The sequence below is a fragment of the Lichenostomus cassidix genome, chromosome 1Ab (genome assembly GCF_008360975.1).
Source record: "Lichenostomus cassidix isolate B80296 chromosome 1Ab, HeHo_3.0, whole genome shotgun sequence".
Classification (NCBI taxonomy): domain Eukaryota; kingdom Metazoa; phylum Chordata; class Aves; order Passeriformes; family Meliphagidae; genus Lichenostomus; species Lichenostomus cassidix.
The window spans coordinates 606481-633938 of record NC_139481.1 but is presented as its reverse complement, the minus strand read 5'-3'; the positions used below and the strand labels follow the sequence as shown (position 1 = coordinate 633938).

The following is a 27458-nucleotide window of genomic DNA, read 5'->3' as shown; positions in this document are numbered from 1 at the left end:
GCGAGCGGGGAGAGAGAGGGGAGAGAGCGGGCACGGGGAGCCTTGGCCGCAGCCCGGGAGCGGTGTGGGATGTACGGGACAGGGATGGACGGGGACGCGGTCGTTATTCCCTCAGGAAGCTGGACAGCGGATGAACGGGACGGTGATGCGCTCGTTATTCCCTCAGGAGCCGGGATAGCAGACAAACGTGCCGCCGTTATTCGCGCACGGCCAGCGGGCTGAGCTCGCTTTTCCCGCACGGAACGGGCCGAGCTCAGCTCGCTATTCCCTCACGGAGCAGACTGAGCACGCCACCCCCACCCGCAGCCTGCGCAGCCGCACACGCGCTGTCCCCCTGGCGGAGCTCCCCCAGCCGCGCCCGCGCTGTCCCCCTGGCGGAGCTCCCCCAGCCGCACACGCGCTGTCCCCCTGGCGGAGCTCCCCCAGCCGCACACGCGCTGTCCCCCTGGCGGAGCTCCCCCAGCCGCACACGCGCTGTCCCCCTGGCGGAGCTCCCTCTGCCGCGCCCCGCGCATGACGCCGTTGCGCCGGAAGCGCTTGATCCGTCACTTCCGCCGCCCGCCGCCGCTCGGGCCCGCCGGACTCGTGTCCCGCCAGCGCCGCCGCCATGGCCATGAGGCAGACCCCGCTCACCTGCTCCGGCCACACGCGGCCCGTCGTGGACCTGGCCTTCAGCGGCGTCACGCCCTACGGATACTTCCTCATCAGCGCCTGCAAGGGTGAGCGGCCGGGCCGCTTTGTTGGGCAGCCGCCGGCCGGCTGGGCGTGGGGCAGCGCCGCCGTTCGCAGGCCGCGCAGCGCCGGGCCAGGGTGCCGCCGGGCGGCAGGGAGCGCGGGCTGTCCCGGGGTGTTCCGGGGTGTCCCTGATCTCCCGGGGTGTCCCTGATCTCCCGGGGCGGGCACAGCGCCTCGGGCTGCTGTGCAGTGACAAAGGCGGACAGCCGGTTGTGTTTCCTGCTGCACTGCCGGGTTACCGGGGCTGTCGGAGCTATCGGGGCTGTTAGAGCTGTCGGGGCTATCGGGGCTGTCGGAGCTATCGGGGCTATCGCAGCTATCGCAGCTATCGCAGCTCGCTCGCTCGCGCTAGGATCCGGGCTGTTGGGGGTGGGAGGTCTCCAGAATGGTTTGTTTGTAAGGCTCCCGCTTTGCCCGCCTGTCCCACGGGCTGAGGGCTGCAATCAGCTCCGGTGTGCCGGACAGCTGCCCTGCCTGCCGGACAGCACGGGAGAGCTGCTCGGGGAGAACAGCATCTTCATACATACTTATGGCCATCTTCTGAAATGCACGAGTGTTAAAGGCACTCCTTTCTGCCTGGAAGTGCTTCCAGTTCAGCTCTACATCGTGTGTGAACAGCTCTCTGATAGCCTGCCAGAAACAATGACAGCAAAGGCTTTCTGTTACTGCTTTAGTCATATCGCTGTGTGTTTTAAAGGTATAGAATTACAAACGTCTGACTTGTTTCTGCATACTGATAGCCTCCTAATATTGTTCCAAAGTGAAAAAAATCAAACCAAGTCTGTCCTGCCTGCAGGAAACTTTTGTAAAAATAAAACCCAAATGAAATATTTCTTTCTGCCTCTTCTCTATCTTAAAGAAAACTTTTATCTGGAAACTGTATCTCATTTGGAGTAGTATTTAAATGTCTGTACAGTTTACAGGCATGCAGCAAACACAGCTGCATATTTAAGCTCTCCAGATAAATGACTTTGCAAAGAATGGCTTTGTAAAGTATGGGTTATTTCCACGTGCTTGGTGCAAGGGAACGATTTTTCTTTATAAAAAACTGCTTCTTTCTCTTACCCTGTTATGCGAATATCGGTTTTGTTTCTGTGAAGATGGCAAGCCTATGCTGCGCCAGGGCGACACAGGAGACTGGATTGGCACATTTCTGGGTCACAAGGGTGCTGTCTGGGGTGCCACCCTGAACACAGATGCCACCAAAGCAGCTACAGCAGCAGCTGATTTTACAGCGTAAGTGATGAACTGTCTGTGCTCTGTATTTTGATTTTAGTCTGTAGTGCTCTTGGTGCCAATATGGCTGAACTAAATTACTGATTCATTTGGTTTTCTTTGGTAATTGTTAGCCTATTTTTGGCTAGCCAAATGAAAACTTAGACTTTCACTTTCTTGGAAGCAGCTGTGATTGATTCCATCGTGGTGAACAGCTGGGATTGCTTCCTGATGTGCTTAATTCCCACAGTGGTTTGCTAGAATAACTTTCCCATGCAGGTGGAGTCTCTGGCACTGGAGTTATAGCAGAGTTGAGAGAGGGATTTTTATTTTGCTTCCAGCAGTTAGCCTCTTTTTCTCTCAAGAAACTTCTAGTGAGTGAGCTCTTTGATGTTTTTTGTTGTTTGTGCTCTTTGCAATATAAATATTTTGCAAGCTGAATCTTGTTAGTAGAGGGTGAATTCTGTTAATGAAGTTGCAGAGCAGAGCCACCTTTGTCTTAAAACTAAAATGTTAATTAGTGTGCATGGTCCTGAAGAAGATAAAGGGAAGTGGTGGGATAGTCCAAAAAAACCTTTAGGAGAGAAGTATTCTTATTGACTAATTGGGTTGTAATTTATAAGAATGTAGCACTTATGATAAAATGTTGTGATGGCATCAGGAAGGATTGCTTACAAATCCATCTGACTGTCCAGGCTGGTTTGTTGTGGTGCCTCTAAAACATGAATGTTTCCTCTTGCTGTTTAGCAAAGTGTGGGATGCTGTGTCAGGCGATGAACTCATCACATTGGCTCACAAACACATTGTCAAAAGTGTGGATTTTACACAGGTAGGAGAAACCTTTATATCTTGTTCACCAGGGAAATAAGCTCTTGAGTGTGCAGTGCTGTTAGTTACTTTTCTGCTTTTTATGTGTCTGTTGTAACAGGCAAATCATCTGAAATACCACTGCTCATTTTTAAGATTGTAGGGTAAATGTAACAAGTCTGTTAGAGGCTGTCTGAGAGAAAAAGCTGTTATTTTAACTCATGGACAAAGGCTGTATTTTGGTTCAAAATAGAGTTGACTCTCTATAACTTCTGTTTCAGGATAGCAATTATCTGTTAACAGGTGGACAAGATAAGCTCTTGCGTATCTATGACTTGAGCAAGCCAGAAGCAGGTGAGTCTGCTTTTAAAACTTACTCTTGGGGGGTTGGTTTGAGCTAAATGAAGTTCTGAATCCCAAAAAACAAAGGTGAGGATTGTTTTACCCAGGTAGTGACTATAACCTTTTGGTATGTAAGGTCACAGAATTGCTTGGCTTGGAAAGGCCCTTGCAGACCATCTGGTTCCAAAGCCTCTCCTGTGGCTGCTGGGCTGATCAAAGCTCCATCCAGCCTGGTGCTGAGCACTGCCTTGGGACATCCAGCAGAGCATGGTTCACTTCAGTGCAGACTCACTGGAAATTGGTCTAATTCAGTAAAGTTCAGTCATTTGAAAGAAATTAAGAATCCACATATTTAAGTGTGTTTAAGTTCATGTTGATACTGAACTGTTGATAGGAAGCTAGAGAACTTTGATGTTCACCTAGTGAAGTTTTTGAAAGCTAGGCAATCAGATACCCATTTACATTTATTCTGCTCCTCAAATATGATCTACAAATAAAGTCATAAGTTCTTGAAGTAATTCTACAGTCTCTATTGTTGGAGATCCATGTAGCTTACAGAAGCTCCCAAACTGCTGCATGACATGATTTCATTTTATTTCATGTATTAAAATTCTTGGCTTTATTTTAAGAACCTGATGTTGTCAGTGGACATACTTCTGGCATTAAAAAGGCCTTGTGGAGCAGTGATGACAAACAGATACTTTCAGCTGATGATAAAACTGTCCGGTAAGAAAAAGGAACTTTCAGTTTTCTTTGTTGTCATAATCTATGTGAGGATATAGTTATGTTTTTTTGATAAAGGATTTAAGTTACCTGATCCTAGATTCGTGTAGCTGCATGCCTGATTCAGCTCTGATCTGCTGTTAGAGATCATTTTGCTACTAGTTCTAATTTACCCCACAAACATGTGCTCCTCATAGATGTGTTCTCCTTGGAAAGAAGAGCTCTTTGAGAACTGCACAGTAGAATAAATTAATGCCTTTTGTAATCCTAAAGAAGATGAATTTCTAGATGAGTCCCTGGCACACACACTGTCCTGAGCTACTGCTGTTGTCTTTGTCAGTTTCCTACTCTTCAGGATAGCCAAGAGCCTAGTCCTGTTTGTTTTCCTTCAAACTGTAGAAATAGAAATGCAGCAGTTAGCTAGTGAATAAAGATTCTTACTTGTTACAGCAAAACAATTCAATTTCTGTTTAGATACTCCTTGCATTGCTAGATAGAAAATATTATCCTTAATGAACCTCTGTAAATTGGGATTAGTACCTCTTTGTCTTTTGAAATAAAAAGACAGAATGAAATCTTCAAACCTTACTTCAAGGTGTGTTGCTTAGGAGGCTTAAGCCAAGATTTTTAATCTCCAGGAGAATCATTGAGTAGTTAAATGGTGTGTTTACCATTTGCTGTTGTGGCATTAAGCTGCAAAAGTAAAAGTATTTAAAAAAAAGGGAATGTGTCAAGCGTGGCCTAGGTGAGAATGCAGCTAAAGCCACTGAAGATCTGCAGTAGCTGTGCAGTCAAACCATGTTCCTTGTTGGGTGCCTCATTTGATCCAGGCCTTGCTGGGGATGTGAGGTGGAGATTGTTTGATTTGCACAAGTAGTCTGAGAGTCTCTTTTTCCCCCTTTTGTTTCCCTTTAAGCCTCTGGGACCGGAGTAGCATGACTGAAGTGAAGTCCCTAAACGTGGCAATGTCAGTGAGCAGCATGGAGTATGTTCCAGAAGGACAGATCCTGGTGATAACCTATGGGAAAACTATTGCTTTTCATAGTGCAGAAACGTGAGTGCACAACTTGAGTTTTCACAGGTTGAGTCATGGGCTTGGCTGGGGGTAAAGCTGGCTGTACAAGGCCAGAATCACCCAGTTGTCAAAACTGGCATCTCTATGATGTCTTAAGAAGGCAAGTTCCATACTTAAACATATTCCAGAAAGTAGTTCTGAATGTGTGAGCTTTTGTTTTGCTTATTTTGAAGTCGTTTCTAACTTGACAAGCATGGTTTGAAAGTATTAAAATTTGTTTCAGAAGCTCTGTGGGGTTGTATTCTATTTATGTTAAATGAGATGAGTAGAATCACAGTTTCTTTGCTCTCATAAATTTTTTATATGAACTGTATTAACAAATTTTTCTCCCTCAGTCTAGAGCAGATTAAATCATTTGAAGCACCTGCTACAATCAATTCTGCATCACTTCACCCTGCGAAAGAATGTTTGGTTGCAGGTGGTGAAGATTTTAAACTCTATAAATATGACTATAATACAGGAGAAGAATTAGGTATGTTTGTCTCCTATAATCAAAAAGGAGTTCTGAAATAGGTATTAATAAAACAATGACCAGTAAATGAAACTGTTGTACTCAAATAAGGTCTTGGCATAGCATGCTGTGCAAGAGGATAACCTATAATTAATAGGTAATACCTATAATTAATAGGTATATTATCAGGTATATTAAGCATTTTTTCTATCTCAGTATACCTAATACTATTTTAGAGTTAATTATAACCCCCATTTAACAGCTCTCTGCATGTGTTTTAAAAAAAAATCTCATTCTGTATTGCTTTAATAGTTGTATGTTAACTTCAGTGTCATACTATTCATTAGACATGTCAGTTACAAGATTTTATGAAAAATGTGATGTTTTGGCCAAATTAGTTTCAAAAAAGCATATTTCTATGTTTTTCTTACTGATCCAGGGCTCATTTCAAACAGTATGCCTGTGGAAGGAGTGGTGGAAGGAGCTGAGCATGTGCCCTGCTGGCTTGCTTTGTACTTCTGTCCAGAATAACTGAGCACCTTTTTTCTTAATGTTTCACTTAATGAACCATTAACATCTTGCCTAAAGCAGACCTTGCTGACACACCAATTCAAGGAAGCCTTGTTTTGTATCAGAAACTGCTCAGTTTGTACTTACATGTCAGTTGTTGGCTGCAATCTGCAGTTGATGCTGTTGCCATGTTCCCTGCAGAATCTTACAAAGGGCACTTTGGTCCAATTCACTGCGTGAGGTTCAGCCCTGACGGGGAGCTCTATGCCAGTGGCTCTGAGGATGGCACACTGAGGCTCTGGCAGACCACAGTAGGCAAAACCTATGGCCTTTGGAAGTGTGTAGTTCCTGGTGAGTGTGTGCTTGGTGCTCTTCTGAAGTCATATCTAGCTTTAGTGTAACCACTGAATGTGGTACAGTAACTCTTCTCTGCTGAGGGTTTCTGATCTCCTCATACCTGTTAGATTTAAGGATGGAATTTTTTAGCTCTCATGGAAGCAATTAACATCATACCTGTAAGCTTTCTGAATACTGACACTGTGGGGATAATTTGTGAATATAGACACTTTGTGGATATTTAAGCCAAGAGTGTGATGTATTTTTGTGTTTCATAGTGAGAAATAAGTAATACCACCTTTATAATTCTCAAAGAGAGAATCTTTAGAAAGAAGTGGGGATGGCAGCTTTATTTTATGTTGTACTTTGGTTCCCTCAGCTTGGGGAGAGGGAAGCAATAACTACACCAGGATGTTCATTAATAGAATTGCTTGCTCAGGTGTTTTCTCCTCAACACTGAATTACACTGAAATTACTTTTTTTTTTTTTAAATTAAGGTGGGTGGGTGGAACTGGAGGTATTGACTGTTTGTTTTTCTCCTCCTCTGCAGAAGAGGAGAATGCAGAAGCAGCAAAAGCAAGGACTACTCTTCCAGGAACTGCAGAGGAGGAAATAGGTAATGAACTGAACTGTCAGCTTTAACTGCCTAAGTGTTGAAAGATGAGTCAAGATGATAGCATTCCTTAGTATGGAAGAAGTAGTTTCCCCCAAGTGCTTTCTGGTGTTTTTCACTCTTTTCAAAAGATCTTTGAGTGCATTTGCCTGACAGTGATCATGTGGTGTCAGACTGGAGACTGGAGCTGTGCAGGCAGAGCAGAGGGGGTAGAATAACTGCATCAGGGTGAACAGGAAAACAAACTGAACTGGTCTTGTTTAAGCAATCCCTGCACCATTGCTTTGGTTTAGATATCGAAAGTGAGGTTCAATAACATCCTTTTTGTTCAGTTGCAGAAGAGATCACCTCTGAAAACTCAGATACAGTGTACAGCTCAACTCCTGAAGTGAAAGCCTGACTGGTGCAGCTGTTTGTGGCACTTGGACACGTGAGACTAAATCAAGTGAGCAGAGACAGACAGCAGCCTTGCAGAGGGAGCTCTCTCCGTGGGGCAGATGGCAGTAATTGATGAGAATGCGGTGGAACTGGCTAGGTGTTGTCTGTAAGAGAACTGAGCATCCAAATAAAAACCCAAAAGACAAGTAGTAGAGTTCTGCTGGCTTTTTGGCATAACTGCCTACTGTCTTTTCAAAGAAGTGTGCAAGCCAAGATCCAGTCTCTCCAATCTCAATTAGACTCATTGTAGTGTGTTTTCATTATTATGGAGAAGAGATACAATGGCTTTTACCTTTTTTTTTTTTTCCTTGAAAGTTGGAAAAATTTGCTCTAGTTGAAAAGAAGGGATTATGTACTTCAAAGTATTTGGTTCGGGTTTTGTTTCATTGTATGCTGCTTCTGAATGTTTAACTGTTTTCAGTTGTCTGAATAAAATGCCTCTCCAAACTCGTCCATTACTGTTGAGCATTGGGTTCATGGAATGGAAAAGCAACCACATTAATCACGTAATCCTTGACATCTTGGGTTTGTACTGTGCAGAGAGAAAGCAAAGGAATGTTTTAGTGGTGGTACAGAGGGTGGCAAGTTCTTTGATCTGTAAGCTTTGTATCTTTTTTTTATTCTTTAAAGTTTGAATGTAAACATGAGTCTCTAAAATGAAAAACAGTGAAAATTCCTAAATTAAACGTGCTGCCTGAAGTATTTGGTTGTACATGAAAATATCAGAGGTTGGCTGCAAATCTGTGTAAAGCTTGGGTTTAGTCCTCCAGACTGGATCAAAAAGTTACTCTTTCAAGGTTACAAATCATATTTTCTTCATTAAAGAAAATAATTGCCATTCTTCCACTTGTCATTTCCTTTAATGTTCTACTGAAAGCTTTACATAATGAATTCTGTGTGAAAAGAAGAAAGTTAGAAGTATATTTATTCATACACCTTTTTATTTTTTCATAGTCATACTTGTCCTCACTGTCCTGATTTTTCTTCCCCAAGAGTACAGTAATGCTGTCATCCTAGAAAACAGAAACTTAACGTTTTAATATAAATTGAAACATAGGCAGTTCTATCTGAACATTAGAAAATACTTACCCATTGTGAAGGGCAGTGAACCAGTCGCTCAGGTTCTCTGCTGTTGGAGGGGAGAAGGAAGAAGGGTAATGAAGATGGATGCTGTTAATTATGGTTTCTTAGTGCAATTAATAATATGTTATTTCCCAGACTATACCTACTTGCAATGACCTATTTGAATTTTATTCTAAAACCAAGCAACTCTGAGTTACAGCTAGATGGTTCAGTTTTGTTAATTTCACTAAGGCTCATGAGTGTTCCAGCTGCAGTATTTCAGCATAAAACACTTTACAGATTGAAGGATGGATTTAAAAAGAGGAACTTGGACCACCTTGCCCCGTGGTGCAACTTCTTGTGTGCTCTGGCATTTATCCTATATTTGCAGTATATGCAAACATAGATGCTCTATAGCATTTCATGGAGAGGTCTGCAATAGAATCTCAGAATCGTTTAGCTGGGAAAAGACCTTTGAGTCCAACTGTTACCGTGGTGTTCCCAAGTTCACCAGAAATCTGCATTTACAGCTTGCTCCAGCGGGCAGAAAAATGAAACAGACCTAATAGTCAGAAAAACCCAACACTTACTAAGGGCTAGTAAAATAAAGGAAGAAATTTTTTAAAAACCCACAAAAAACCAACCAAACAAAAAAACAAAACTAAAGTTCTGTTACGAGCAAGTGTTTGAGAGCTGACCGGTAACGGTATCAGCAGAAGCTCGCTGAGGCCGAGCGGTGGCTGCGAGCTCCGTGCCGATAGTCCCGGGAGCGCTGAACCGGGCAGTGCTGAACAGGGCAGTGCCGAGCCGTGCTGTGCTGTGCCGAGCCGAGCCGAGCCGAGCCGAGCCGTACTGCCGCTTCCTGCCGGGCGGGGCGGGGTGGGGCGGAGAGAGCATGGCGGGCCGGAACCCGGGCACCGAGCTGGGTAAGGGCTGAACCGGGCCGGGTAAGGGCTAAGTGGGGCTGAACCGGGCTGGGTGAGGGCTGAAGCGGGCTGGTTAAGGGGCTGAACCGGGCTGCACCGAGCTGGGCAGTTGGGTTCTGAGGTAAGCAGTGTCTCAGGCCAGGGAGGGACAGAGGACAGAGAGCACTTGGAGCTGCGGGAAGCAGCCTGGTGTTGTGTTGTGTTGTGTTGTGAGGAAAGCTGCTCAGCGGTTCCGAGGTGCTCTGGAGATTCCCTGCTCCATCCTGAGATCAAGAGCAGCACTGATCTCACTATAGCAGAGCTGAGCTCTGTTCAGTCTGCTTTGGTTCCTGCGAGGGTCTGAGCAACGATGGCTTGGAGACTGATCTGTCCTAGTAAAGATCCACGTGAAAATAGCAACCTCTTGTCCGTATCGAGAGTCGCTGTGGAAATTAACTACAGCTTGTCTGGACAGAGCTGAATAACCCAAACCTGTGGGCAGCTCACGCGGAGAGACAAGTGGGGCAAGACCTGCGGTCATGTGTGGCCAACTGGGGTCACCTGTGGCCAGCTGGAGTCACCTGTGGCCAGCTGGGTCACCTGTGGTCATTTGGGGTCACCTGTGGCCGGCTGGGTCACCTGTGGCCAGCTGGGTCACCTGTAGTCAGCTGAGTCACCTGTGGTCAGCTGGGTCACCTGTGGCCAATTGGGGTCACCTGTGGCCAGTTGGGGTCACCTGTGGCCGGCTGGAGTCACCTGTGGTCAGCTGGGTCACCTGTGGTCAGCTGGGGTCACCTGTGGCCGGCTGGAGTCACCTGTGGCCAGTTGGGGTCACCTGTGGCTATTTGGGGTCACCTGTGGCCATTTGGAGTCACCTGTGTCCAGCTGAACAGCTCCTGTCCCCAGGGAAGGCTCAGGACAGTTTTCCTCTCCAGAAACAACTCCCAGCTCTCACCCCTTGCCTTCCCTTCCCTCCCCAGCCATGTGCTCAGGGTGGAGCAGAGCAACCTGCTGTCTCTGGCACACCGAATGAAATGAAATAAAATAAAATAAAGGGGAAGCTCCTTTTGGGAGCAGAGCTGCCCTGAAATGCTGTGAAACCAACGCCTGGGGCATCGCTGGGCTCTCTGCTCCTCCATCTGATGCGATGCCATCAACACATCGCTTTAAAGCTCCTGCAAAGCTTGGTGTGTTTGATCAGGAGTGTGTTAGGAACCTGAGATATTTGTGTAATTACCCTAATGAAGTGGGTTTATTTATTGTTTTCGGAGGAAATGCTCGGTATTTTTGGATTCGTGTTCTTCGAAGAGAGGAGATGAATTTCCTGTTAAGAAATTGAATGTGATTTTTTTCAAACGTCTTCAGAGAAAAAAGTAAACTAGAAGAGTGATTACAGAATATTGGCTAATTAGCTGTAGTGTAACTGCTTTAATTACTTTTATCCCCGAAGCCACATGACTGTGCAGATGACTAGCAGATGACTTATTTAAAAAAAAAAAAAAGACGTGTTCACACTGCAAGGTTAATGAGCCTAATTAAATATAGTTTTCCTTAGCCAGATACTAAATCATAAAGCTTGGGGGAGTGAGGGAGGGGGAGAATCCAAAGGCAGTCAGTTCTATTTCAAAAAATGGCTTTATTCTGATTTTTAATGGAAAAAAAAAAAGGAAAGCTGGAATTAGGAGTGATTTTTCTCAATAAAGACACTTAGATCTAAAGATTTGGTGAGACCTCATATGGCAAACTTTGAAAGTCTATTTAGAGACGATTGTGCTGAGACATATTTGTTTTCACTTACCCATTGCTTTAATTAATGTGGAATGGGCTTGAATAAAAGGTCTGTGTTATATTGAAGTCTCCATCTGCTGCTGCATATTACCAGAACCTTTGTCCTTCCTTGCTGTGCAATTTTTATTGCACCATTTTATTTTCTGTAGTAAGCTGCGTAATTTCTCACATTAAGTTGTGCAGAAAGGATAGAATTCTGATTTTTTTGTTAAATTATTTCTTTTTTTTTTTTTTTTTAAATTTTCAGCCTGTGCTGTAAACTGTGGTTTGAGTTTTCACACTCAAAAAAACACTTGGACATCCAAACTGTGTAGTTTCTCAGGGAATCTTGCATCCCAAGCACAAAAATGAGATATTAGACATCACTGAGTTGCCACATGTCAGCCACCTTTGTGCCTTAGTGAAACCAGCAGGTCAAATGTGGCACTGAAAGGATTTAAACCAATTTAAACCAGTGGGTTTGTTATGTTTGCCAAGAGCAGGCAGTGAGCAATTGCTGGGCAGCTGATGGTGACTTTCACAGGTGGCTTTGCAAAGCAAAAGTTGTATCTCATTTCACTTCCACTCTTCTTCCACACCTTTGCTCCCATTTTTTCTTTTGTCTTTTTTTATCCTGTTCTCCAAAAGGCTTTAAAGTTCAGCATTTGCTTTAAGCTGCTCTGGTGTGCAGAGCTCTACATCCTGTAAAGATGCTTAGACTTTCTGAGTCAGGATGGATAAACCACACTGGATGTGGTTTTTACCCAATCCAGCACGAGATGAATTGATTGAATCCTCTACAAACAATGACCAATGGAGAATTAACCTGACCATGTATGAAATTTATGTCCTTTCAGCTCAGTTTTCATCTGTGAGATAGATATTCCCTGTCTGTCTTTGTATTCTCCCAAAGAATAGTTCTTATAAATCAATTATTAGTTGGTTCTCTTGGTTGACTTCAAGAATGTAGAAAGGGTAGGTTAGGGTAGACTGACTGAAAGGATCCTGATGAGAGAGGGAGAAGCTGAGTTCCTCACCTGAACTGCTTCCTTTGCTTTTGTCACCTTTGCCAAAGGGGCTGGAAGGTCACTGAGCACCAGCAGGGTTCAAAGGTTATTAGAATAAATGGGATTAAATGATCTACCTCAGCACTTGGCACGTAGTAGAAGAATCATAACACACAGTTGGTGTGTCCTTTCTCTATTTATTTATTTATTTATTTGTGTTTTTCTACCCCCTGGACTTGGTTAAATATATCCTACAATGCCTGCTGATAGGCAGAGAAGGAGCAAAGTTCCAACCATAGTTTTTATAGCAGTATTTTGTTTTTTGTCCCTGCTGAGCTGCTTTGGGGCAGAATGGATAATTTGAGAGCAGAGAGAGGAACTCAGGTTTATTCTCTGGTTTGCAGCTCTGCAGCTCCTCCTTTGCCTTGTTGCCATCCAGTGAGGCTGATGCTAAATTCTTTAAAAATCCATGAATTCCAGTTGATCCCTAGGAAATTCCTTCATTGGTTTGTGTTTCCTTTTAGCCAACCCTTTGGCCTGGTGGGTCACTCATTAATGGCTTGGATGTGCTGACAGGAAGCACAGTGCCTCAGTGTGCTCAGAACACAGTTTTGTTCAGCTCCCTCATGTTGTTGTGCATTTGCACTGAGTCATCTTTACCCTAAACTGGTTTTTGTAAGTATAGGAAAACAAGTGTATATCTATACATACTTTGGCTAGTACATTCATTTTCTGGTTTTTTTTTTTTTTTTTTTGCTATTAAAGCTATCCAGTAGGAAGAAAACAAAGTATAAGATTTCTGTACAAAATTAGTGATTTTGTCTATGAGCTCTTTTTTTTTAAGTTTTGAATCTCTTTTTTTAATCAATATGCTCGAGGGAAATGCATTTTAATACTGCAGTAAAGAAGATTCATAGAGTGACATGCTCTTAATAAATTCAGTCACCCAGAATGATTATCTCCTAGTATCTGTCTGTGCCCATGTCCATATTCTGCCCTTAACTGGTGATGCTGTTTGATGATTGATGGTGGTGATTTGCTGGTGATTGGTGGTTAATGATTGTTGATGTTCTTTTCAGAGTGTTTTCATGGAATGCTCATACAATCAGTATTTAGTAGAATTATTTATGTTTTGGGATATGAGAGATTAGAAGATATTCCAATTCCTTTTTGCTGTGTACTCTCATGAGCCATTTGTGTATAGTGATATTAAAAATTACACTCTAGGTTGGTCCTACTGAGCAGAAATGTAAAGAATCAAAATTCTGAACCCTCAGTTCTCCTGTCTCAGTTCTCCTGTCTCAGTCAGCCTTTGTTAAGCAGAGTCCAATATTTGGTTCTTCTGAACCCAAACATGTTCTTTCTACATGAAAGAACAATGTGCTCTTCAGAGCTTCCAAACTTTCTCCAACTTTTTTCTGAAGTCCCACACCATGTATTAAAAAAGCACAGAAATAGATGAGATTTGTTTGTTTGTTTGTTTGTTTCTCCCCCCAGAACTTGGCTGGATCTCCAAAGTGTATGTGAATCGACCTGCAGTGGTGAGGCATGCAGAGCAAATTAAAAAATGGAAAACTCTGAAAGGTAATTGGCAAGTAAGTGCTCTCCTTATGCATTCTGGTCCTGCACTTTTAAAGCAGTCACTCTGCCTCTCCAGGCTGTAATATTGAATTTTTTTCAAGATACATGTAAACTTAAAAGATGTGCTTGTCCATGTCTTATTTTAGTAATTTGGGTTTGATGGTGATGGGAGGGAATAAGGTGACGCATTTATCCAAACAAGTTAAAAACCTTATAACTCATGAGTGGCAAAACCGCAAATGGCTTTAAGTCATCTTTATTCATGAGTGGATTAAATTGTATATTACTATCCCACCACATTTATTCTGTTTCCCAGACAGACTTCTCTGCATGCTGCCTTCTTATTTTTTAATTTTAAAGCTGTAAGATATGATCATGGTCCCTGTCAAGTTTGACCTACCTGGATGATTTTTCTTTGCTTAAACATTCTTGCTTTTGGGGTTTTTTCTGCACCAAAATTACAGACGTTTTTTAATCCTGATTCCCAGAAAAGTGGATCCTTTATTGTGGATTCTGTGTCATTAGATACTGCTGGAGACACAAACAAATACCAACCCTGCCTGTCCTAAGCCATTCTTTGCTCATTTTCCATGTCACATCCTGTGGGTTTCCTCTTTGTCAGTGAGAGCTAAGCTTGATTTCTGCATCTTCCCAGGCAGTTTGGGTTGGGAAGTGAGAGCAGCAAATATCTGTCCTTTGGTTTGGAGCAGCAAATCTCCATCCCTTGTTTTGGAGCAGCAAATCTCCATCCTTTGCTTTGGAGCAGCAAATCTCCATCCCTTGCTTTGTCCCAGCAAATCTCCATCCTTTGCTTTGGAGCAGCAAATCTCCATCCCTGCCTTGTCCCAGCAAATCTCCATCCCTGCCCTGTCCCCTCTGCAGGCAGCCTGGCTGCTCAAAGCTGTCACCTGCATCGACCTCACCACGCTGGCAGGCGATGACACTCCTTCCAATGTGCACAGACTGTGCCTCAAAGCAAAGCACCCCATCAGGGAGGATCTGCTCAAAGCCTTGGACATGCATGACAAAGGTATGATATTCTGGGGAGTGGATTTTGTAGAGAAAATGTCTGAGTTTCCTCATTATTTTCCCAGTTGTCACAAAGGGCATTGGGCTGCTGAGTGAAGCCGTATGGACCAAAGGGGAATCAGGCCTCTGACTGAAGCCATACACATCAAATATCAAAGATCAGTCTTTTTTTTTAAACTTGGATTTATGGACTCTTCAGGCAGTTGAAGTATAAAATATGAGGTCAATTATCTGCGAGTTGGAGAGAGGAGCATTTTAACTGGAAAAGCAGGAGCTGCATTACCATAAAGACTGCTCAGTTGCTGCTGGGCTCAGTGTGGCTCAACAAGCAAGAGCAGAGCTGGGCAGTGCAGTTTCTCCTGCAGTAATTTGCTGATTAAGCATGGCTTTATGTGCTGGAATTAAACTGTGCATAAAAATCTTGGAGTTTAGCTCCTGCTGGAGCAGCTTTGCTCCCAGGGTCACTGAAGGAGCACTGGGGGAGGAAGCAGGATGAGAATTACTGGAGCCATTTGAACATTAACAACCATCCCTGGGGTAGTGCTGAGCTCCTTGAGCACAGCAGTGGCAGGTGAGGACAGTCCATGGGGTGCATTGCTCTGCAGAAGGTGGCAGTCTGACTGGAAAGGGAATTGTGCTTTTGCAGGTATCACAGTTGGAGCAGTCTGTGTGTATCCTGCCAGGGTCTGTGATGCTGTGAACAGCCTCAAGGCTGCTGGCTGTAACATCCCTGTAGCTTCAGGTAAGCTTTATTCAAAAATCATTTGATGTTATAAAATATGGAGAGAAATCCAGAAGTTTGGAGTTACTTTTGTGTCAGGGAGTAAGGAGAAAAGGTAGCAGCTGGAAGGAGGATTTTCTTCTGGTATAATCTTTTGTTGTCTTCAACTTGAAGCTTATCAGGAATGCCAAGTTTGTTTTGCTGGAAGCTCTTCAAAGAGGTCTTTAAAATACATCAGTGTTTTCCTCACCTGGGGAGAAGAAATTGAACTAGAGTTCTGGACAAGTATCAGCAGACACTAAGCAGATGAAGATGATGATGATAGGAGTTCTAACAAAGGTTTATTTTCCCTCTCACATTTGGCTTTCCAGTGTAATCCTGGTCAAGGTTTAGCCCAAACCAGCACTGTGTACCACAGAGCCACTTGCTCATACCCACTGCCACCATGGGCAGGAGAGAGAACTGGAGGAGTAAAAGGGAGAAAATTGGTGGTTTCAGATCACAAAAGGGCTGATTTTCTGTGCACTCCCAGCCTGCTGCTGGTGAGGAGGTGAGAGGCACCAAAGGCTTTGACTTGGATGCCATCTGGTCCAGCCTGCTCAGAGCAGGGCTGCCTTGGCACTTAGATCAGGTGTTTCATGCTAAGATCCATGTGAGGTTTTTATTCCTGTTTATTGTTGTGTGGGGGGAAAATGCATACTAAATGTATTTATGTGTCAGAGAGAAAGACAATCTCTGACAAAGCCATTATTTTTTCCATTTCCAAAATTACCTTTGGGTTTTGTACTTAAACATCATAAACAGAATCTTAAATAGAACTCATTGAAAGCAATTTTTGCTATGTTGTGATTTAAGTGTTAAACATGATTATTATGCTTTAACTCGAGATACTACTTACAGGAATTGAAAAAAATTAAAAATGTATGTATTGCTTCTTATCTGAGTTCACTCTTGTTTGCTCAATTCTGCTGGAAGCCATAGCTGTTGTGCTTTTATTGTGCTGCTCTGGAAATTCTTCAGGCATATGACAGGTCTTTTCACAAGATGCACTCAGCATCTTGCTGGACATTGGCTTTTGGGGGTAGAGTGGATGAAGAGAGGGAAGGATGAGATTCCTTTAGATTTTTTGAATCATGGCAGGGATTAAAGAAAATAATAACTTTCAAACTTTTTGGTGAATTAGAGGTATTTTAATTGTATGGTTAATTTATAAAACTTTAACACACTTTTAAAACACTTCTTCCTTCTCCCTGCACATTCCATGCTAGTGGCTGCTGGGTTTCCAGCTGGCCAAACTCCTCTGGAGACCAAGCTGGCAGAGATCAGGCTGGCAGTGGAGTATGGAGCCAGGGAGATTGACATTGTCATCAGCAGGAGTTTGGTGCTGGCTGCAGAGTGGGAAGGTGAGTGAATAACCCAAACCTTGCTGGGAGCTCAGGCAGCTCTGCCTTTGCCTCTTCCCCACAGCTCCCCACCATCTTTGGAGAATTTGCTCCTTCCCTAAGAGCAACTGATAATATGGGGCTCTGGGATAAATAAAAACTGTTTAATTTGTGACAAAGGGTTGTGTTTTTGCAGAGGAATGCTGGCGTGTCAGGCTGGGCAAGCAGAATGACTTTGTGGTTTGAAAATTCAGGTCTATTCCCTCTGTGCTTTTAGAGGATTTTGTGTACAGCATTAAAAAAAAAAAAAAAAGGCAACTAAAAGCCTAATTATTTGAACAGTTTTGTTAGAAAGCCCAGGGGGCTGCTAGTGTAGATGATACCTTGTTAAATATACATGTTTCAATTCTTGACGAAAATACATATTCTAGTTGTTTTCTTTCTGCTGAAAATTGAGGCTACAAATTGACTGTTCATATTATTATTGATGTTCTGGTGTCTGCAGACTACTACTAATTAGTAAGAACAATAATGCTGAAGATGGTTTTTGCTCTAATTGCCTCCTTAATGTACTGTGAATGGTTTGCCTTAAGTGCTGACAGTGCTCCTCTAACTAATCTCCATGTGAAGGTAGACACATCATTGTCTTGGAATGAATTTTCATTTGGCTGGATAATGCAGAGCCATGATATCCTGTTTGCTGGGCAGAGCTCATGACAGAGCCCTGGTACCTGATTTTGTTTAAGGAAATGCAGCCATGGTGGTAATGGATCCTGTTTGCTGATTTGGGGCTTTCAGTGAACAGAATTGAACCAAAATCCCACATGTTTCTGCAGATTCTTCAGGATGGATGTCCTGCTTTCCATTTGCTGTAATATTTTGACCACTTCTGTAGTTTTACCATCTCCATCCTTTTGCTGTTAGTTATATTGCTTGAAGGATGATGTGAAGGAGAACTCAGAGGAGAAATACAGGACTTGGATTGAGAGTTTGAGTCATGATTGAGATGAGCTGGACAGACACTGTTGGCTTCTCTGCACAGGAGATTAATTACTTTTTGTGGCCACAAATTACAAGGGAGGAGTAAACTGCCAGCCCTGATGGATGTGATAGAAAGCTGTCAGTTTGCTAAATAAGTCACTTAGGGATGGCTTTTGATTTGGAATGCATGTTCTTTTATCCAGAGCTGGAGTCAGGAACCCCAACTCTGTCCCCAACTGTCCCACCTCTGTCCCAACTCCAGAGCTGCACATCTGGCTGAGAGCAGAGCTGGCACTTGTGTTGTGCTGATAACCTCACTGTTGTCATTTTGTTCCCAAAGCTGCCATGATCATGGCAGACAGAAGCAGCTCCAGCTCATTTTCCAGTTTCCCATCACAATTACCTTGATCTTTTGGGCTAACAGAAATCAAACATCTCCTCATCTCAATTTCCACCCTTAACCACCCTTTCCACCCTTAGTCATTGGGACTGACTAGATAAAAACACCAAATAAACTGAATTTAAAGAACAAGGCCATTCTGTCACCACATTTTTGAAGAAGAGCTATTTCATAAAAAATTAAGCAGTGTGGTTTTTTCCCCCTTTAATATTTTCATTTCCTTTATAGGAGATATGGATTATCCCCTCAATTTTGTGATTTTTAGGGCTAATGTATTACACCAGAGTAACAGACCATCTAGACAATCTGGTGCAGATTATAGCCAGCAGAAACTGTCAGGGATGTTTGCTTGAGAAATGTATAGGGGAAGGAACATTTTCTTTGCTGTATTTAATAGCTGCTAAAATTCAGTGTAATGTACTAAATATTTACAATTTTAGGAAAACTACAAGAAAGCTTCCAACTCTCGTGTTTTATAACAGTGAAATTAAAACCACAGCTATGAAAGCATTTTTTTTCCTACAAAATCTGAATTTTTCTGACTTCTATAAATGCATCCAGTGAAAGGAGATCTAAAGCTGATGAAAGCTGTCAGGTATCTTAAGTGGTGCAAAGTAGGAGAGTTCTCCTGTCACATCCATTTTAGCAGCTGAGGCAGTGGAGCTCCTGCACACTGTATTAGTGAGCAGCTGGCTCTCCAGGTTTATTCTGCACAGGTTGCCTTGCTTTTGGGGGTTCATTGTTCTGGATTTTCTTGGGTTTTTTGGGTTTTGGGGGTTTTCTTTGCCTGGCTTAAGATTTACACTGCATTTAGAAAGGATAATGTTGGTGATTTGTTGGGGAGGCTGCAGAGGCCATTTGCTTTGAGAGCTTTTGATTTGCTTCTCTTTACTTTTAGGAGTCCAAAAGGAAATCTCTTGCAGCCTCTTCATGGTGTTCTTAGCTCACAGTTGACAATATTCCTGCAGGGTTTTCTGTGGTGATTTTTTTGACCAAAATCTTTGTGCCACTGCTGCTAAGCAGAGAGGCTGTGGCAGTTCTGGTGTTCTGCAGAGGCCCCAGATGTTCCCAGATGTTCCCAGATGTGTGACATCCAGCTCTGCTCCTGCTCCTGTTCAGCCTGCTGGAGCTGAATATTAAATGCTGGATTTCTGGCAGCACACATTGTCCCTCGGGAATCCCAGGACTCCTTCAAACACTGAGAAAATTTCCAAGTGTGACTAACTCCACCCACACTTCAGACATTTGCCAAAGTTTCGGGATAATCCCATTATTTGTGCCTTGATTTAAACCTGACAGATTATTGAAACTTCTCTTTTTATTTTTGAAGGGAGTGGGAGTTTTGACACAATTCCAGCTTGTCCTGGGCTGGGATGCTCTGGTTCATTTTCTCTTTTCCCAGGTGTAGCTGCATTTCTGTTGCACCCTTGCTGTGGGCTGGAGCTCATGAATGTCAGCTATTGTCTGCAATAATTGCTCTGTGAGCAAAAACCAGCTTTCCTCACCTGCCCAGCTGCCCCATCTCATTCTGCCCACCTCTCCTGCCCTCAGCTAACCCACAGCCACGGCTGGCTGAGGATCCTGAGTGTTCTGTCCGAGGGATGATGAGTGCTAAACGAGCTTGACGCTAATTGCATGTCAAAATTACCTTCCCACTGCAGGGAGGCTGCTGGAGCTGCACAACAGCTGGGAGGATGGAATTCCTTCTCATGGGATCCAACCTGAATGTGCATTTTGCTGGTTTTATTTTGACATTTTTGGTGGTACATCTTAAAGGTAGAGAAAAGTTCTCCTCTTGTTACCGAAGCTAGGAGAGCAGGCAAGCTGCTTTCTCTGGGTTTTCAGCAGCTCCAGGAAAGAGTCACTCCACAAAAAGAGATTTCATTTGGATCTAACATGAGCAGGCTTATTAAATGCACAAAAAATAGCACAGGTCCTTTGTGTTTCCCTTCTGAGGCTCGATTTGATGTAGGTTGCTGGAGCATCATCAATTGATCAATAAAACATGTGAGGCTGCATGCAGCACTGATTAATTCACACCTTTGGTGCCCAGTGAGGAGCAGGGTGAGTCCTGGTGTCTATAAAGGGACTGGCTGAGTGCCTGAGCAGTGTGTGCTGATGTGTGCTGCTGTCCCCAAGGCCACCCCAGCAGTGCCACCCCAGCAGTGCCACCCCAGCAGTGCCACCCTGCTGCCCCTGAGCCCCTGGCATGGCAGGATGGAGAGACATCCAGACCCTGCTCTGCTTCCAGCTCTCACTTCAGGGCTGAGGGGGAAAAAATTGTGGTATTTCTGACAAAAACAAATCTTTGTAGCCTGGACTGTTTCAGCAGGACTTGTTTAAAGCTGTATTTTAGCCTTCTATCAAGAATTTTTTGATTATGTGCTTGAAGATCGAGTATAATTCACAAAAAGGACCTTTTTGCAAAGCATCCTGTTTATTTTGCATCTTTGTTTTTTAAATTCAAAACCCAGAAGTGGTGACTGTAAGAGCTGCTTTTCTCCTCACACTAGAGCAATCTTAGACATCCCCAAGTGGCAACTTCTGACAGCAATGCTTCATTAATTTCTAGCTCTTTCAGTCTCCCCTCGTTTAAACTTTTGGGAGAGCACTGCTGGATTTTACCAGGGAGGGTGGGAGGGTTTTGCTGTCCTGTTTCAATGTATGATCATATTTATTGCTGAAAAAGCAGTTTTAGGATCAATCTTTACTATCAGAGCATTTTTGACTCCTGATGTGTTGGTGGGTATTTGGTACACTGTGCACATCTGTAGTTTTGAGAGAACAGCCATTAATAGCTATTAGGTAAAGTCTGAAACTGCACAGCACTGTTAATTACCTCCAGTCATGTAATTCACTGAACTTACAAAACTTGAGTTCCTACGACTAATTACAAGATAGGAAATTAACCCAGGAGTGGAAATCACAGCCATACTTGCAAATATCTCTGTGTCAACTTTGATCATTCCCAGATTCTCTCTCCCCCCAGCTCTCTACGAGGAGATCCGTCTGTGCCGAGCAGCCTGTGGAGAAGCTCACATGAAAACCATCCTGGCCACAGGTGAACTTGGCTCCCTTGCCAACGTCTACAAAGCCAGCATGATAGCTATGATGGCAGGTAAATAGCTCTGCTCTCCTTTTCCAGCTGAGCATGTCTTTGCTCTGTTATTTATGAGGCTTGGAAGATTCTGGGCGTGGGAGTTTAGTTTTGTGGATTGTAGGAAAACTTGTGTAGCAATTAGTGAAGTTGCAGGTGGAGTAATGAAGTGTCACTTGGTTTGTGTAACTGCAAAAACTGCATGAAATGGTAAATAAGCTGCTGGATGGCAGGGGGTGTGGGAACAAGGGAAATTTGGATCAAATATCTGATCTGATTGGAATATTTAATGAAGACATTTGGGGCAGACGCACTGATGGAGGAAATTGTGACCTGCAGGTGTGATGAACCTGCATGGTTCGTGATTTGGAATTAAAGGGGAACTTCCCTGGGCAGATTGATGCCAGCAGCTCTCAGTTTTGGTTTGAGATCACTTCTGAGCACCTCTGAGAATGCAGCTCAGAAATCAGCCTTGCAGTGCAGAGCACAGAGTTTCCAGGGCTGAATGTACTTTCTAGGTGTTACTTTTTGCACAGCTTAGCCCCCCTTGGAGCCCAGATTTCCAGCAGGATGTTCTCTCTCTGCAGCTTTGGCTCTTGCTGGTACAATTCTTCCCAGTTTGACCAGGATTTTAGTTCTGTGGTTTACTGCTGTGGTGGAGATGCCAAACTGGGCTCCAGGCACTGCCTTGTCCCACTGTGCTTCAAAAAGGCCTCCCAGGTTGATTTCTAGAATATAAAGATACACTAAACACCTCTTGGGTTAATCTGTCTTCTAAACTTCCCCTCATTTTTGGTGTTGACTTTGTTGTTTTTTCTACTGTAAACTCTCCAGACCTGAAATTCTCGTTTTAAAGCGAGAAAAACTGAAGTCAAGTGTCTTGTCAGTATTTAAATAAATAAATATTCAGCTTGCTGCTGACCTCACTGTCAGCACACACAAAGCTGTGCTTGTGTGATTCGAGTGGAGTGGAGAGCATTCCAGGCTTACAGCAAGCCCAGCTACAATGTCAATTAGTGTCATTAGACACACAGGATCAGTTTCATGCCACTGAATATTGCTTTTAATTAGAAGAGGTGTAAGAAATGCACATTTCCTGTTGTTTAAAGTGATGTACTAATCATTATGATCACTTTTGTAACACTGTGTAGTGAAAAATTCAGCTTGTAAAGCGTTTTACCGTTTCCAGAATTTTGCTGGTGTAGTTTTTTTGAAATACAGCAGATGGCTCTATTGTTAATGATTTTCCTTGCCCAGTTATTCATTTTACAAGATACTTATCTGTCTGAACATATCCAGTAATTTCCTTATTTCAGTCTTTTGCTTTTTCTTTGTGGGTAGGTGTAAAAACAAGAATTTATTTGTGCTCTACATACATGGATTGAGACTTTTTCAGACTCCAACTTGTCAGAACTGCTGAGAGCCTCCAATTCCAGTTGAATTTTGTTTTATTTATACATTTGTATAATTCTGGAGAGAATACTTCAGCAAAGCTGTTGATGACTTAATTGCATATTTTGCTCATATATAAGATTTTTATTCTGGAATTCTCAGTGTGGAGCTGGGGCCAAATCAGTGATTGCTTACTTTTAATGGAGTGTGGGAAGAGTCCTCAGCACTGAGTGGTGAGTGAGGCTTTCTGGGCAGTCTGGGCTGTAGCAGTGGCTGCAGTTGGCTGCTGCTTTCAGGGGCTCAGCAGGACAGAAATTATTGCTGTGCAATTACACTGGGAGTTGATCACTTTCCTGTCTGCTGATCACTTTCCTGTCTGCTGCAGCAGATGTCCTGAATTCTGCCTGCTTTGTGGTTGTTCTGCATCTCCAAAGCTCCAGGTAACATCCCTGAATGTTTAGTGCAAAGAACAAGCACAAAACACACTGTGGAAAACCAAGATGCAGAGTGAAAGTCTGTCTCAAAATTTTGAATATCATGGACTGGGAAAGTTTTTGAATTCTGAGTAAGATCAGTGATGGGATATCTTTAAATACAATCAACCTAGAAGAGGTTGGTGCAGAAACAAGTGACTTCGCTTGTTCTGGTGCAGAGCAGGGAGAAATCAAAAAGCAGGAGTAGGAAAATGCAGATAACAGCATGTTCAGTTAGGCACTACAAGATGCTCCCTTAAATGAGGTAATTGCCTACAAGCTTAGCAGTGATACTGCAGCTAATCACTGGAAATAATGTAGGCGTGATAGATAAGCTTGGAGTTGAAAAGTTCCAACAATGCAATCACAATATCCTCAGGTTTGAATTACTGATGAGAGGCCATGCAAAGACTGGTAGAAAAAAAAAGAAAATAAGAAAAAAAAGTGGGGCTTGAGTAAAGCAGAGCTTGGAGGAATGCAGAATGAGACTGAAGGATCTGTGTGGAGCTCAGTAACTGATGTGCAGGGAATCAGCAGTGAAGGAGTGGAAGTGGCTGAGAAAGGCTATTCAGGATCTCTGGAAAGTCTTTCAGAGTCAACAGAACCCTGCTTGGTAAGTAGAGGACAGAAATAATACTTGAGAGAAACAAAGATGTTGGGGGAAGAATAAAGATGCAGAGAGAGTGTGAAGGGAAGGGAGAGCAGGGTTGGAGAGCATGCAGTGCAGCCTCATTGGTTTGCAGTTTGTTCACAGGCAGACGTGCATGCAGTGGCACTTTTTGTTATGCATTTATTTATGTGCTCACTGGAGTGAGGCTGCTGCACAGCCCTGCTGAGGGCAGATCTCTGCTGGGCCATTCATATTTGTCACAGCACGGTGGCACCTCTGCTAATTTTGTGCAAGCTCTGTTCTATTAATGGTGTTCTCCTGTCGTCAGAAAATAAGAACATACCACCTCCAATGAAGTCAAATAAACAGCAGTGTAGAGTAGATAACCTGTCAGCTCTGTAGCTCTTGGTTTGATTTTCTTACCCACAGCCCCACTGGAGTTTCTCCTGCACATCCCAATAGCAAAGTGCTGTTTCCAGGCACTTCTCTCCAGAAGAACACCCAGCCAGGAGGCCAGAAGGTGGCTTTGAGGTGCAGAATGACTCCATAGCATCACCTTTGACAGCTCTCCTTGCCTCCCTGGTTTTCTGTATGCCAAATCAACCTTTGCACATTTTCTAGAAGCTCTGTGAGGCTCAGTAAATTAAGATATAAATAGAAGTGTGTTCCTCCTGTTAAAAGGTAAAAGACTTTTGTGCTTTTGCATGAAGATGGAGTACTCTTGGTCATGGTTCAGCCTGGGAGATGGAGCAAGAGAAGTTGGATATTTGGGGTGGAGCTGCTGGGGTGATTTGTGAGCAGAGTGGCAGTGCTGCTGGATTGATGATTTGTGTCCTTAGGACAGGAGCAGCAGGGAGAGCCTTTCAGCTTCCTCACACCATCTTCCCAAAGCTTCTCCCAAATGAAGAGTTTTGCTGTTTTTCATTCTCCTCAGTTGTGCTTTGGTGTTCTGTGCTGAGCAAAGTGGAACTGCAGGAGTGGCAAAGCTCCTGAGGAACCCCAGAGAAAGGAGGCTTTGAATGCTGATCTGGAGATTTCTTGACCTTTCAAAAGCCTTTTCTTTAAGCTTCACCTCTGGCACTGAAATGCAGAGAGCAGTGAGCAGCAGGGTCACCTCCTATTAGCAAATTATCAAATTATCCTCAGCAGCTCAACTGCACAGCTCTTGTGCTGATATTCAACATCTGCCCCAAACATGTTAATTAAGGAATATATAAATGCTCGACTTTCAATTTATACCAACTGATGCAGAGAGGTGAGAAAGCACCCCTGTTGCGTTAATTTTCCCCATGAATGAAACCTTGTTTCTATGTTAAATAACTTGTTAGGATTGGAGTTAAAACTTCAGAGGTTTCATATCACCTCAGCCTCAGGAATTGTTGCACAGTGAATAATTCTAGTCAAACATGCCAGCGAAATCACAGAGCTTCCTGGCGAAAAACTTTGCATCTGTGAAGCTCCTGTATTGAAGGTAATGGTTTGAGAGAATGCAATTTTAAAACATGGAAATATTATGTAAAATCAATAGATGTACTGGGTACTATTTATTTCTCTGATATTTCGGGAGGTTTTTTTCATTCTGACAGCAGCAGGTGTTAAATTCTACTGAACCAGTGAAAAATAGAAATAAATATTTAATTTACTGTATCTATCAATTATATAAAATTGGCTTATGAAATATTAAAGTATCTTTTAAGAGATTGCAAGTAGGAACACCAATTAGAAAATCCAGTCCCTTAACAGAAACTTAATATAGATGTGTAAATAAACTAAACATGATTTTAGGGTTGCAGGTCCTGGATTTTTTTCTTTTCCTGTTTCTTTTTAAGGTATCAAGGCCTAGTGGTTGTGCCTGTGTAATTTGGAGATATTTTTCTTCTAAAATGTTGAAGAGATTAAGTAAAAAAAAATGTTAGTGAGAGCTAATGAGAAGCTTTTAGGTGTGAATTGTTGCTGGTTTTTTTTACTGTCCTAAGAGCAGTTTTGGAGCAAAACACTTTGTCATCTGTGGATAGAAGTGCTGCAGATGAGAACAGGTAATTATTGATTAGCAGCACCTCTGTATTTTGTACTCCTTCCTGTCTGATGAATGTCTTGTTTGTGAAAGAAGCAGGAGAGATCTGGGATTGTTGGAGAGCAATTTTTACACAGTGGAAGGCAAAGGGAAGATAAGAACAGAATCAGTTAAAGTCTGAAGGAAGCAACTAATGTGGCTTTTGAGGTATCAGTGATGCTTTTTGTATTATTCATGGCTGGGACTCCAGTGTGGCTGCAAGTTTTCTGTGTTTCCATTTGCTAAATTAGGTGGGACATCACATAAAGAGTGAAGCAGTCAGTGAAGTGTGGGAAGATGGAGATCATCACGAGCAGGCAAAGCTTGCAGATGCCTTTCCACAAAGTGTGGTTAGCTGCAGCACTGATTTTTATGTTAATTTACTAGTGAATAATTTAAAAAGACCTGTTTACTTTTTAATAAAAAGGAAAGATATAAATTGGCTGAGTGTTCCTAATGTTACTTACAGCTGCCATTGAGCAGATGTTGGGGATTCTTAGTGCTATCCTAGACCAAAATAAGTTTTATGAATAAACAAACAATTTCTTTTTACTACCAACTCTTTCAGGCTGATTCTCTCCCAAATTCACTATGAATGGCTTTTTAAAGTCTCCTCATAAATAATTACCTTTCTTGTGGCACTTTTTCCTAGGCACTTGGATTTTAATTACAATGATGAACTGTTTTAATAAGTTGTTAAATAATTTTATCTTTTCAGGACTGAATCCATTTTCTATTTCTCTTTGACTTTATTGGTTCCTGGGATTTTAATCCTTTTAATTCTTGCTAATTCACTTTATAAATTCAGGTTGGAGGAGTAACCAGCATGCAGCAGCATTTTTTCTAACTCAGTGCACGTAGAGCCAGCTCAGCCTGCTGGTTATCACTGCTCTCCTGTTACCAGTAACCATTTTAACTCAGTCTTTTGGGTCCCAGAAAGTGTGAAAAGAGAGGTAATTAAATGGAGACAATGTGGTTTTGCTTTGGGTTGATGTCTGGGGGCCTTGGAGGTGAGCAGAGTGTTGGTTCATTGATAAGGGATGTGCAGCTCTGCTGCTTTACCCACAGCAGCATTTCCTCTAAATCCTGAGCAGATCCCTGTGCAGGTGGTTTGGTGGGAGAAATGCTGAACACAGAGTTCCTGATCAGGAGGAAAGGCAGGACAGGCTGTTTGTGCTCCCTGGGGTGGTGGTGGCACTGTCCCTGTCCCTGTCCCTGCAGGTGACAGCCCAGGGGAGCACAGGGGGCTCTGCTTGGCCATATCTCCTTCTGAGCCTGGAAATTGGAGTGAAGGAATCCCTCTGAGAATGAGGCTCTGAGATATTGCCACAAACTTTACATGGATGGGTTTTTTTCTGTGAGAAAGACATGAAATGTGCTGTCTCAATGAATAGTGGCATTTAATAACTTGCCACTAAATACCTATGAGGATTTATATAAATATATATATATATATATCTAACACAAAGAGAGTTTGATATTCAATTTCTTTGATTCATAGTGTTCCAGTAAAAAGAGTGGAATGCCACAGTTCAAAATTACAATATATATTTAGTGTAAATTTTTAAAAATGTAAAACCTATATGTAAAATGTGGATTTGAAGACTGGAATATCATTTTTCTTTTGCCTGTGGAGTGGTGAAATCAGCATTTCTCTACCAGTTTCAATTCTTTTTTAACCAAAGCCCATGCAGCTGTTTAATCAGATTATTGGTGCTTCTGGTTTGAGATGCTCACCATAATTGCAGCACAC

At 42.9% G+C, this 27458-nt stretch overlaps 2 protein-coding genes across 2 annotated transcripts in view; both read left to right on the top strand.

The window, feature by feature from the left end:
* Positions 1 to 537: 537 nt before the first annotated feature.
* On the top strand, positions 538 to 8086 carry STRAP (serine/threonine kinase receptor associated protein). The gene is made up of 10 exons (XM_085049249.1): positions 538 to 719; positions 1836 to 1971; positions 2698 to 2779; positions 3039 to 3111; positions 3729 to 3825; positions 4739 to 4876; positions 5233 to 5369; positions 6060 to 6209; positions 6745 to 6810; positions 7140 to 8086. The coding sequence occupies exons 1-10, from the start codon at positions 608 to 610 to the stop codon at positions 7205 to 7207; spliced, it is 1059 nt and encodes a 352-aa protein (XP_084905375.1). The 5' UTR covers positions 538 to 607; the 3' UTR covers positions 7208 to 8086.
* A 986-nt stretch (positions 8087 to 9072) lies between these two features.
* The window catches only part of DERA (deoxyribose-phosphate aldolase), a 33310-nt gene continuing 14924 nt past the window's right edge, over positions 9073 to 27458 (top strand). The window contains exons 1-6 of the mRNA XM_085049248.1: positions 9073 to 9233; positions 13484 to 13581; positions 14450 to 14597; positions 15243 to 15338; positions 16586 to 16720; positions 21070 to 21198. Coding sequence (XP_084905374.1) covers positions 9203 to 9233; positions 13484 to 13581; positions 14450 to 14597; positions 15243 to 15338; positions 16586 to 16720; positions 21070 to 21198 — 637 coding nt within the window. The 5' untranslated portion in view covers positions 9073 to 9202. The remainder of the gene's footprint in view (positions 9234 to 13483; positions 13582 to 14449; positions 14598 to 15242; positions 15339 to 16585; positions 16721 to 21069; positions 21199 to 27458) is intronic.

Excerpts from the sequence above, each read along its gene's own strand:
- STRAP (XM_085049249.1), top strand. The coding sequence starts at position 608 with ATGGCCATGAGGCAGACCCCGCTCACCTGCTCCGGCCACACGCGGCCC. Across the intron at positions 3,112-3,728 it reads CTTGAGCAAGCCAGAAGCAG|AACCTGATGTTGTCAGTGGA; the intron begins GTGAGTCTGCTT and ends CTTTATTTTAAG. Across the intron at positions 5,370-6,059 it reads TAATACAGGAGAAGAATTAG|AATCTTACAAAGGGCACTTT; the intron begins GTATGTTTGTCT and ends TGTTCCCTGCAG.